The sequence below is a fragment of the Prunus persica genome, chromosome G1, assembly GCF_000346465.2.
Source record: "Prunus persica cultivar Lovell chromosome G1, Prunus_persica_NCBIv2, whole genome shotgun sequence".
Lineage (NCBI taxonomy): Eukaryota > Viridiplantae > Streptophyta > Magnoliopsida > Rosales > Rosaceae > Prunus > Prunus persica.
In genome coordinates this window covers 26170919-26182556 of record NC_034009.1, presented here as the reverse complement: position 1 = coordinate 26182556, position 11638 = coordinate 26170919, and the positions used below count along the sequence as shown (strand labels likewise).

The 11638-nt window shown below is 39.5% G+C and overlaps 3 protein-coding genes across 5 annotated transcripts in view; 2 read left to right on the top strand and 1 right to left on the bottom strand.

Annotated features, from left to right (window-relative positions):
* Positions 1-4076, top strand: part of LOC18792388 (homeobox protein knotted-1-like 6) — a 5458-nt gene extending 1382 nt beyond the window's left edge. The window contains exons 4-5 of the mRNA XM_007226781.2: positions 3321-3559; positions 3652-4076. Coding sequence (XP_007226843.2) covers positions 3321-3559; positions 3652-3810 — 398 coding nt within the window. The 3' untranslated portion in view covers positions 3811-4076. The remainder of the gene's footprint in view (positions 1-3320; positions 3560-3651) is intronic.
* Positions 4525-6343, top strand: LOC18791522 (2-phytyl-1,4-beta-naphthoquinone methyltransferase, chloroplastic). Of its 2 annotated transcripts, none has more exons than XM_007225795.2 (8): positions 4525-4716; positions 4808-4872; positions 4976-5066; positions 5190-5278; positions 5369-5502; positions 5629-5690; positions 5795-5894; positions 6147-6343. In XM_007225795.2, exons 1-8 carry the CDS (start codon positions 4579-4581, stop codon positions 6245-6247), a joined length of 780 nt encoding a protein of 259 aa, XP_007225857.1. In that variant the 5' UTR covers positions 4525-4578; the 3' UTR covers positions 6248-6343. The 2 variants fall into 2 exon arrangements, with proteins under 2 accessions (XP_007225857.1, XP_020409752.1); XM_020554163.1 differs by having other exon boundaries at positions 4538-4716; positions 5187-5278.
* Positions 6454-10668, bottom strand: LOC18788525 (cysteine-rich receptor-like protein kinase 2). Of its 2 annotated transcripts, XM_020554162.1 has the most exons (9): positions 10422-10667; positions 8763-9348; positions 8527-8666; positions 8323-8436; positions 8072-8211; positions 7724-7934; positions 7393-7627; positions 7137-7287; positions 6454-7032 (listed from the first exon to the last, which is right to left on the bottom strand). In XM_020554162.1, exons 2-9 carry the CDS (start codon positions 9284-9286, stop codon positions 6694-6696), a joined length of 1854 nt encoding a protein of 617 aa, XP_020409751.1. In that variant the 5' UTR covers positions 9287-9348; positions 10422-10667; the 3' UTR covers positions 6454-6693. The 2 variants fall into 2 exon arrangements, with proteins under 2 accessions (XP_020409751.1, XP_007225117.1); XM_007225055.2 differs by having other exon boundaries at positions 8527-9348; positions 10422-10668.

The following is an 11638-nucleotide window of genomic DNA, read 5'->3' as shown; positions in this document are numbered from 1 at the left end:
CTCCCAATGCGCCATAGAAGAACCGGCTTGCAAAGTAAAAGCTTTGCTTTTTTGTTTCAGAGATTCTGATTTTGACGTTTCAAAGATCTGCAGTGATGACATCTCAAATAGTTGTTTGATTGTTTCATACAGTGGCCATTAATTGGCTCTCCTGAGGGAGCTAGCTTGCTAGTACTCTTCGGATGCTCATTATGTGTATCACTCCCTATTCATCGAGTGAAAAAAGTTTCCTTTTCTTTTCTTTTCCTTTCCTTTCCTTTCCTTTCCTTTCCTTTCTCCACGCATGTTCATGTACTTCCAAGTATAAAATGATCTAGGCTAATTATCAACTTCACACTAGGAGTTTATTTGATATAGTGTCTGCATGTTAATGAAGTTTGAAGGCTTCCATTACATTTTTATACACCCTCCTTCGTTTGCGGTTATTTCTATCACAAGAATTTATGATATAGATAACATTCAAGTTCCTCTTTTTTGAGTAAAATATGTTTTTTTTGGTGTGCCGACATCAATGTATATATGGATGTTGCAATTTCTGATTTTGACATTAAAATAAGTGCATTTAGACCAACATTTTCAGATGGATGTATCAGTGTGGGTCGGGAGACTCGTAGCAAAATTGTTTTGGGGAATGTAACAAGTTTTGTTCATGAGAAGTTGTGTGGAACTTGGGATCATTATATGCATTCATTCCCTTAAATTTGTTGATCTTCTAGCTGATAAGAGTCGTAGCTTCTTTGTTTCCATGACAAATAGGATGACAAAGGAAAAAAAATTCGAATTGATTCTTACTGGAAAAATGAAATGCAATGCCACCATGCACTTTCTGGTTAGAGTTTGTTTTTGAACTAGTTTTAGTCTTTTTTGAGGAATGTTTCTATTGAGAGTGGCGGTAACAAACTAAACTCACACATTATACGGATATTAGGACTTGAAACCCAAAACTTTTCTTGAGAAGCAATTGCTCTAAATCAATACACAGCCTAGGGGGCCTTTGCAAACTAGTTTTAGCCTTAAATGGAGGAAATGGTTCTCTATATTTAAAGACGACGGTATATTTGTTGCTTGTATAAATTATTGATTCTCAAGTTCCAACACAGCATGAGTGGTGATATGCGCACATCGGAAATTGTCCAATTAGTAGCTCTCTGGCTGGTTCTTGGCATCGCAGCCAAACTTATCTTGGAAATTAGAAAGTAGAATAGAATCAAAGCTATGTGTACTTCAAGTCTGGCCCTCCCTAGGCCATGATCATTAGCAAAGCTCACATAGGAATCTTAGTAATCACGTGAGTCCATATCATGCACTGTGTCTTGTGAACTTTCTTCCCTTTCTAAGCGCCTATCTATTTTAATAGGTGTACCCAAAAACAAGATGTACAAGTACAAATCGGATTTGTTGATAATATAATTGTTTATTTGGGCAAGGATTTGTGCATTTAGGCATCTCTCAATCACAGAAAACCTGCTGTTACTTCCTTTTGTTGTTTTTTGTATTGTATCAAAGTACATAATGCCTTTCCAGTGTGCTTAATTGGCCTCGTGCTCTCACTGCTGCGTATCACTAGATTCTTTAAGCATATATTCACGTGCTTGGATGGATGGTTTAGGTGCCTATCTGGTTGGCCTGCCTGCATATGTGAAGTCTTGTTTGCTCCTTTTTCAATGCTATCTGCATATTCATTTTTCTTTTTTTCTCTTCATATCTGTTTTCTTAATTTCTCTTTATATAATAAAATCCTTAGTTGTGATGGATTTCAAGTGTTGAGTTTACAAGTATAACATAAAATTTAGGAAGTTATATGGACGTGACATTTCTTGAGATATAGCTGGGCTTTCATCTTCCTTGCACAGCGACGATGCGCATTCTTGTGTTGAAACGGTAACTCTGATTATCATACAGCCGAGAGGCTTTTCCCAAGTTTTTATATTTTATTTGGTGAAAGTGGTGATGAGGGCATAATGGGGAGAGGGTTTTAAATACTCTACTGGTCTGGTATGGAAGGAAGAAAACTTTAATAGAAAAGAAAAGCCCGGGTGGAGCGGGTGGTCGAAGTTTTCTCTCCTCTCCACACTTTCAGTCATTCATTCATTCATTCACATGGACTCCCGTAGTTTACGCTATTAGCAGCTTTTATGGACTCCCTCTCTCGCTCTCTCTCTCATGAGCTTCTTCTGGGCATTGTGGCCACTGCTACTTGTGCTAAGTGCGTGTCATTTCCATGGGCCGTGGGGTCTTTTGGCCTTTCATTATTGCTTCACACGTGTCTCTCTCTCTCTCTCTCCCCCTTCACTCTTCACTCTTCACTCTTCACTCTTCACTCTTCACTCTGTGGACCTTTGCCTCTCGCACTGGGTCCCCCCAATTCAATGCTGTTCTCTTCTTTTCTTCTTCATTTTTAATAATTTGTGTGTTAATTTGAGCAAGAAAGAACTGAGCCTCTAATTATTGCAAAACCCTATGAAAATGAAATGGACATGGAATCATGCATGTATATGCATATTGGCCCCTACCATCCTATCCAATGCACGGTTTCCTAACTTATTATGCGAATTTAGGATGTATTTTTACACAAGATGGTACAGGAACCTAATTTTGTAGGGTACGTGTCCTTTGTAAATGGGACCCCACGGATCGTTAAACCCCCACCACTGTTTATTAGGGTAGGGTGTTTCTCCGTCAGGATGGAGAGGGAGGGAGGGTTATAATATGGTGGGTTGGGACGCTGTGTACTGTCTACTGTATATGTCAGTTTTGATTTGATTGATGTCCCCACCCGTCTTGTCCACTCTCAGTTCCTGACACACCTCTCTCTCTTCTAGTCTCCATCCGGCTGACAATGAAATACTACCACACATTCTGTGTCTGATAACAATGGCTGCCCTCCTCCTCTAGCCACCTGCCCTATACTACTCTATGGTCTAGAGTCTTGACCTAGTTGCCTCTCTAGACCTAGTTGCCTTTGAAAGCTTTGTTCTTGGTGTGGGTCCAACCCTTTTTCCCCTTTCCAATTAACTTAATTTGGGGATTTTAATTTTTTAATTTAAGTTTATTCTTTTCTATTAAGTATGAATCCTTGTTCCCAAGTTATATGCATGTGTTGCGGGGTAAACTTGAATTTATATGCGCTTTCCCAAAGTTTGCCAAGTTATATGACAGGAAAATTTTGATATGAGAACAAGAAATCACACAAACTGTTGAAGTTGGACAATTTTAATTATTTTCACAAAATCAAATCAGCATTTTAGCCCATGGTGCTATGTACGTATGTTATATCCAATCTTTCTGAAGAACATTTGCAATGGAATGTTGCTGATCAGATGAAGGCGGTGCGTCATCAGATGAGGATTTCAGTGGCGGAGAAATAGAAGTGCAGGAAGGTCAACAAAGGGGTGAAGATCGAGATCTCAAGGACCGGCTCATGCGTAGGTTTGGCAGTCACATTGGCACCTTGAAGCTTGAATTCTCCAAGAAGAAGAAGAAAGGAAAGCTACCAAAAGAAGCAAGGCAAACGTTGTTTGATTGGTGGAGTGTTCATTATAAATGGCCATACCCAACGGTGCCAAAATTTATACATCTCTCTTTTTCCGCAACATACATTTCGACAAATCAAAATATGTGCTAACCCTTTGGCTTGAATCTCTCATCCAGGAGGCTGACAAGATTGCGCTGGCTGAATCGACGGGGCTAGATCAGAGGCAAATCAACAACTGGTTTATCAATCAGCGCAAGCGCCATTGGAGACCATCTGAGAACATGCAATTTGCCGTGATGGATAATATTGCTGGTCCATTTTTCACAGATGACTGAGGTGCTCTTGCATTGCATGTACATTCTCCCAAATGCTTCATCTCCTGCAAAATTTGTTTTGTGCTTTGTGCTGCGCATGCTCTGCCTTCATGTACATGATCTGGAAAAATGCAAACTTTACTGACATTGACATTGGTTGATTAACTTTACCCTATTCTCTCCAAGATCAATAGAGGGTAAAAATTATTGTAATTTGCTTCCATTTATGCTATGGAATTTTACCACTGTTGGTAATGAATGAAATGCTTACATAGTCTTTGCTATCACTCGTACTCGCAAACAGAGCTGGTACATTCTAGCCACGCCAGCTTGTATTCCAACTGATGTGACATCATTTCATTATTTTTATTGGGCGAATTAAAATAGGCTAGTTAAAGAGTGGGGCATTGCATACGTGGGTTAGACTAGTTACTGAGGAAGTGTGTCCATCCCTTTGCACCCGATTTCGATCTTCCCTTCAGAATATCACTTTATTATTATTTTTTGTGAAGTAAGGCAAATTTGAACACCATAGTAGTTTTGATAAGAGTTGGGTAAAAAATCCGACCGGAACTTGATATAATAGGTTAGCTTCATCAAGTTGCGAACATATATTTGAGTCCAAGCATAACTATTGGGCTAGCCCAGATTGTTCACTGTATTGGGCTTACAGTAGAAACAATGGCCCATCATGTACTGGATTGCGACTCTCTGATCCGATCACTGAGTCTCACAAAAAAGCTCTATCTCTGTTTTAATGTGTCAGCGAAGGAGAAACGAATAGCTGACATGGCTTCGCTTCAGCTTCATCTTCTTCCATTCTCAACCGGTCCATGTCTACCCAGTTCCCGGTTCAGACGCAGTCTGGTCCGATCCTCGACCAAGCGCCAGGCGCTCTTCAACCGCATTGCCCCTGTCTACGATAACGTAAAGCTTTTGCTCATTTTACTTCAAGTTGCAGTGTCGCTTTTCTTTGTAAATAGTTAATGGGTCTTGATATTTTTCTCTTTTCTTTTAGTTGAATGATTTGCTGAGCTTGGGTCAGCATCGAATATGGAAAAGAATGGCAGTGTCCTGGAGTGGGTAAAATTCAAATATATATATTTTTTTGGGTTCGGTTGGTATTTTTTGATATTTGGTTATCTGAAGTTCGATTTTTTTTAAAGAGAAATTCTTTTTGGGACAGAGCTAAAAAGGGAGACAGTGTGTTGGATTTGTGCTGTGGAAGTGGGGATTTGGCGTTTCTCTTGTCTGAGAAAGTTGGGTCCAGTGGCAAGGTTTGTTCATTGTTGTTTGTCATACAATTGATGTTACCAAAGTTTGGTTTGTTGAAATTTTGGTGCTTTTCCATGAATCTGAACTGGTTTTTAAGACTGAGATTGTAATTTGAACGCTAGCAGGTGATTGGTCTCGATTTCTCGAAAGAGCAGTTATCAGTTGCTTCTTCGCGGCAAAAGTTGATGTCAAAAGCCTTCCACACAAACATTGAGTGAGCACTGGTAAATCTAGTGGTCAATTAACTAAAAAAGTTTTGAACTTTAATTCAGGATAATCAATCATGTTATGCATTGCATCTTAGGTGGGTTGAAGGTGATGCAATTGATTTGCCATTTTCTGATGGTCACTTTGATGCCATCACTATGGGTTATGGTCTGAGAAATGTAGTAGACAAACATAAGGCCATGCAGGAAATGTATAGAGTTTCAAAAGCAGGTTCCATTCTCTCTCTCTCTCTCTCTCTCTCTCTCTCTCTCTCTCTCTCTCGCTCTCTCTCTCTCTCTCTCTCATCGTAGTTGTTGGTTGTGGTTTACTGTTTCTCATTCTTGCTGGTGTTTACAGGCTCAAGAGTATCTATCCTTGACTTTAATAAAAGCATCAATCCAGTTATTGCCTTTACTCAGGTATTCATAGCCAGAAATTTTGAGTTTTTGATAATTTGGTCAATGTTTTTGTGTTGTTAGCAACATGACAAACTGAGAGTGCTGGCTGTTTCAACCTTTGCTAGGAATTGATGATTGACAATGTTGTTGTACCTGTGGCTTCTGGTTTTGGCCTTGCAGAGGATTACAAATACTTAAAGAGTTCAATCCGGGAATTTCTGACAGGTGCATTCATCTTGATCAACATAGCATCATGCTTTTTGCTCTTTATTTTGGTTACCTTTTAGTTTTAAGGCACCTGCACTGAAGTTGTTTTGATAGTTTAAAGCTCTCTTTGTACTACTGCGTTTATATATTCCATCTTCAAATGTAGTGAATTTGAGTGCCTTGGCAAATTTGGAGGCCTTTGTGCATTGGCTTAATAAGATGGATAAGAAAAGGTACTGTTTGTTGATTAAAAGTTCTCTATGAATACAGGTAAGGAGTTGGAAGAGCTGGCTCTAGATGTAGGTTTTTCTAATGCCAGATATTATGAGATTGGTGGAAGCCTCATGGGGAACTTAGTAGCCACCCGTTAAATCTTGTGTGTTATCTTTCAAATTGTGTTTTGTTGAACATGAAACATGCGCCTTTGGTAGAGAAGAATGATGTTGGACTTGAACATTTCCTTTCAATTATTCTCTCATAGCTGTGAATAACAATCTTTAAGAGCATTACTAATGATCAATTGTACTTCTAACAAGTGCGAATTATATTTGACCACATACTGCATGGCTCAGAAAAATAAGAAGAAAAAAAAATTCTTTATTTAAAAGTCTGGCTCAACCATTATCAGTATATCTACAAATCCTCGAATGCCACTTTGCACTTTATCACAGTGGCTCAAAATATGCCGTCATTAGATGTGTTTTCCTATTGAGCTGAGCAGGGCCAAGTTGTTACTTGAGATTCCTGAGCTCCTTCACTGGAAAAATGAAGTGTGGCTCTGGAATTTTGAGAATCCTTTCTTTTCCATCTCATGTGGTCACCTGGGATAGAAAGAACTATATGAAACGCTAGCAACTGAAGAAGCACCATCTGCATTTAGAGGGTAACCCGGGTCGTCGCCGGTGTCATTCAGTTCCATGGTCTTTTCATCTATAAAAGGTGGATTGGCGGGTGCAGGAAGGTGCTTCTCCTTCTTTGTTAGCATCTGCAGTGCCTTTGACATTGTGGGTCGTAAAGAGGGACTCTCTTGGGTGCATAGAAGTCCTATTTGCACCACTCTCAGTATCCCATCCTTAACATCGTCATTGCAATTCTGCAGCATTAAATTTGAGTCGTATAGTTCCTCTGTAGTCCCTGCTTGAAAGTGCTTCCAAGTCTGTTTAGCCAAATAAACACAGGAGCGACAAAGTAAGTACGAGGATAAAATCCAAATTGTTTTATGATTGGAAAAAAAAAATTGAAGAATTTTGGGAGCTTTACAATTGTGACTATGCTGTCTGAGTACTCTGCAGATTTGCTCCTGTTGTTCTGCCTTCCAGTGACTATCTCCAATATAAGCACTCCGAAACTGTAGACATCTACCTTCTCTGTCAGCTGGCCATGAGCTAGGTACTCTGGAGCCATGTATCCCCTGAGATTAATTACAAAAACCAGTAAGCGAAACGTTTTTCATGGTGTGATACGTTTGTGTTCACCAAGACAATTCCAAAATGAGTTTGAATGTATATATGCTTACAATGTTCCTGCAATGGCTGTGCTGATGTGGCTCTTATCTTCCTCGAAAGACCTAGCCAACCCGAAATCTGCAATCTTAGCTCGAAGCCTTGAATCCAAAAGGATGTTGCTGGCCTTTATGTCTCTGTGAATGATCCTTGTTTTCGAGTTGTCGTGAAGGTGGACTAAGCCTTCTGCTGTCCCAACAATGATCTCATATCTCTTGTCCCAGTTTAGTGTTTTACCTCTTTCTTGATCTGTTCAAATTTGTTGAAAACATTTAAGATTACATGCATTGCATGAAATATCACGTCATTAAGACAGGTTTAAATAACATAAAGTTATGAAATTACCGAAGATGAAGCGGTCAAGACTCCTGTTGGCCAGGTATTCATAGACGAGAAGGCTTTCGGGTCCTGCGCAACTACAACCCAACAGCCTGACCAAGTTTTTGTGTTCCACGCTGCTTATAATGTTGATTTCATTATAGAAATCTGCTGCTCTGTGTCTGTTGTTAAAGAAAAGCCTCTTCACTGCAATCTCTCTCCCATCAGCCAGAACTCCCTGCAAGGAGAAAACCACTTAGTTTCTGACCATGTGTTTGATAATCCTAGATATGTTCTGTTCCAGTGAGAGAGAGAGAGAGAGAGAGAGAGAGAGACATTGAAAGATATAGGATTAAAGAAAGGGAGATAAGGTACCTTATAAACTGTTCCAAAACCTCCTTGTCCAAGCTTGTTGGCAATGTCGAAAGATCCCGTGGCCTTTTCAATTGTTGAGTACTTGAAGTTTAAGCTGCTGTCATTGAGGGTTTTTGCCCACTTTTCTGCATCATTTGATCCTGCAGAATTACCAATGCTCATGAGAGAATAGAGTCGGGGGTTGACCTTCATGTCCAATAAATTTACTTTCTGGAAGCAATAACTAATGGGAAACAAAGCCTTTTTGTTACCTCTGCGTTTCTTTTGTATATATCTGTGCTTCCAGATATAAAATCCAATAGCTACTCCAACTACCAAAACCACCAAGGAGCTGATAACTGAGACTACTATCACAATTATGGTACCTGCAAAAGTCATCAATGTAAAATTGATCATGATCAAGCCAAACTTTTCGCTATAACAGGTCAAGAAAAAAGGGCAGCATCCCTTTTTACCTCTAGAACTTCCATTCCCCACTTCCTTGTTGAGAAAATCTCTATCTGAGTACCTCATGAAGCACCCTGTGTATAATGCTCTGCCCTCAGACCAAGGCAAACATCCCAACATTGATACAGATGCATTTTCCAGACATTGCCTGCAAGAGTTCTCATCCAAAGTTCTCCAGCAATCAGCCAACACATAAGCCGATTCATTCCCCGTCCCACTAACACTCACCTCACCCCTTGCATACCTTCCATTGCTTGGAGCAGATTCAACTGCACGCTGCACAACCTGCCTTGCTGATTCTTCGAACGCTGTACTCTTCCTCGTTGTGTTCCCGCACACGGCCCTATCGTCTGATCCTCTAAACTCCTCATAAAACGTGTAGTTTTCGGACCTCATGAAACAACCGTCTAGGTAAATCCGACCCCCATTGTAAGGAAAGCATTGGGGAAGCACCGTACGTGCCTCAGCGTAGCATAGCACACAGTCTAGAAGAGAAAGATCACCATAGCATTGAGCTAGGCCATAGTTGGTGTCAGGGCCTGAACCAGTCCTTGCCACTCCAAAACCAGAAGTTCGCATTTGTTCACTGATGTTTTCCATTGTGCTCACAAAGTTTGGAACAAACACAGTTGAGTTGTGCTCCAGTTGCTTGCCGCACATGATTTGGACCGTCTGGGTTCTTGGATCTCCTAGAGCCATTCCTAGTAGCAGCAGGATCTTCAGGAGAAGAAGATGTTGGGTAATGACTGAGATGCTGCATTTCTTCATTTTTTAGATGAAATGGAAACTTTGAGTTAAGGGGCAGCTACCTCCATCCACTTTATATGAAGCTGTTTGACAATTGGGCAAAATGGAATTAGAGATATAACAGAGTGACAGATGGCATTACAACAGAGAGCTCCAGTAGATCAATCAAAACATGCTTTGTCCAACTCCAACAAATGCCTTTTATCCAATAATCTTTGAAATTCAATCCATATTTTGATCAAAGAAGCATCTATCTCATTGAGATGGGTGGTTAGTCCAGGAGGAAAGATGGGTTGGTCCAAAATCATCATGATCAGGGTGTGAAAGTGAAAGGACAGATATAGCGTTCATATTTATTTAGGCACCGTCTTTAAAGTTTTGAGCTGGTGGTTGGTTCATTTTGCTGTGACATCTTAAGTCAAAGGGGCAGGTCTCTTGGATTGGATCTGTCACCATAAAATTGTTGCAGCCCCAAAGTTTTTATCTGGGTTCACACTTTCACAGCCAATTCTGGAAGAAGAAACGTTTCTATCAGCCCCCTTTAATTGGCTTTTAGATGAAAATTGAAATCAATCATCGCTATAACAAGAACAAGGGACCCCACAAGAATTTCAAGTTGGGTCCCAGAATTTTGGATGAAGGTGAAGATGACGATTCTAATGTCGGTATTAAATTATAGAGGGAACGTGATGCTTGAGAACACCACAGCTCTCTGAGCTCAGCTAACCTACACAAATAAATGTCCAACAAGATGAGACCCTACCCATCCCCACCATGACCGCCAGCCAGCACACCGTTGCCATCAACAGCTAACGGTCAACGTCTAAACTGCTGACTTTCTATACCGGTCTCAGGTGACTGAACAGAAGGGCAAGATGTTAAGCAGCCTCGGTTATTATGGCACAAAAGAAAAGAGAAGAAGAGAAAAACAGAGACCAGCACAAACTATATATGAACTATATATATATCCTTAAATTGAATGTCAAATTAATGTAAAGTAAACAAAAAACTATGTTGTGGAAGACATAGGAACTGGGATTCAACTAAACTGAGACCAGCACAAACTGCATGAACTATAGAAGGGCGAAAAAAATGATAGCTTTGAATCCATGAAAATGAATTTCCAAAAACAACACATGCATATATGTGTACATACCTTTTGTTGTTGCATTGGATCGGTGAGCTGAAACTTGGGAGTTCCGGGAGAGATGAAGCTAAGCGAAACAGATAGAAGGGCAATTTATATCACAAGTCAAGAGTGAGAGACAGCAAGTAGAGTCTAGAGAGACGAAAGAATTTCGTCTAAATTTGTTCAAGTTGAATTGAAACCTGAGAAGCAAAGACTAAAGACTGAGGAGGGGACAAAGTGGAAACGACGCGGTCTTCGACTGAAAATCCATCCAACAGCTACATAAACGACGTAGCTCTCTCTCTCTCTCTCTCTCTCTCTCTCTCTCTCTCGTAACACTTGGGTGTCTTTGACTATTAGGAGTTGAATGCTCCAAAATTCCAGTGGGAATTTCCTGTTTGAGGCTTCTTATCTTTGAAAATTTACAAAATGGTTTGTAGGTAGGTACTGGCGGTACACTTTCGAATAAATATTCGAAGATTCTTGTGTTTTGTGTTCTGTTTTTGACCCTTGGCCATTGCAAACAACCAACAGTTGCTAGAATAACATTCAACAGATAACCATTCAATAACACACTCTCAGTCTTATAAGTGATAAACAACGTCCAAGTGGGGAAGAATTAATCTTGTTAATAATATTTGTTGTGATTGTTTTGAGGAACTTTCCTATTGAAAGGAGCGATAGCATATTAAACTTCATACACACAACACAAATGCTAAGACTCGAACTAGGACCTTACCTGAGGGAGTAAATACTCCAAATCACTACACTAGTGGGTCCTTTGCTTGTTGTGATTGTTAGTGTTGTAGTTGTTGTTACAATTGTTATTTTAAAAGAAAAAGGAAAGGGAGATTCAGTATTATATCCAATATAGGAGTCTAAATTATAAAAAAAAAACCCTATATGAAATGAATTTTAAAAACACACCTAAAGCTCATTTACAACATAATAAAAAGGCTTTTAACTTCTTTTAAATTACAAAACTGCTATTAATTTCTTAAAACAAACCCAACTCCAAAACCTCATAAAAAAAACCCAAAACACTCAATAGGTAATTTAATAATCAAAATTATATTCAATAGGGCCAGCTGTCATTTTTTGATTTTTTTTGAGTTTGTTTATAGAAATTAAATGATATAGGGTTTATTTATAGTTTTAGTACTAAGAATGAGTATATGACTAAATATCTCAAAAGAAAATAGCAACTGCACATTTAAAATGTTGCGAGTCCTCCCATTTGTTAT

Coding starts and splice junctions, on each gene's coding strand:
- LOC18791522 (XM_020554163.1), top strand. CDS start 4,579: ATGGCTTCGCTTCAGCTTCATCTTCTTCCATTCTCAACCGGTCCATGT. Junction 5,503..5,628: donor GTATAGAGTTTCAAAAGCAG/GTTCCATTCTCT, acceptor TGGTGTTTACAG/GCTCAAGAGTATCTATCCTT. Junction 5,691..5,794: donor CAGTTATTGCCTTTACTCAG/GTATTCATAGCC, acceptor AACCTTTGCTAG/GAATTGATGATTGACAATGT.
- LOC18788525 (XM_007225055.2), bottom strand. CDS start 9,286: ATGAAGAAATGCAGCATCTCAGTCATTACCCAACATCTTCTTCTCCTG. Junction 8,437..8,526: donor GGGGAATGGAAGTTCTAGAG/GTAAAAAGGGAT, acceptor TGACTTTTGCAG/GTACCATAATTGTGATAGTA. Junction 7,288..7,392: donor ACAGCCATTGCAGGAACATT/GTAAGCATATAT, acceptor AATTAATCTCAG/GGGATACATGGCTCCAGAGT.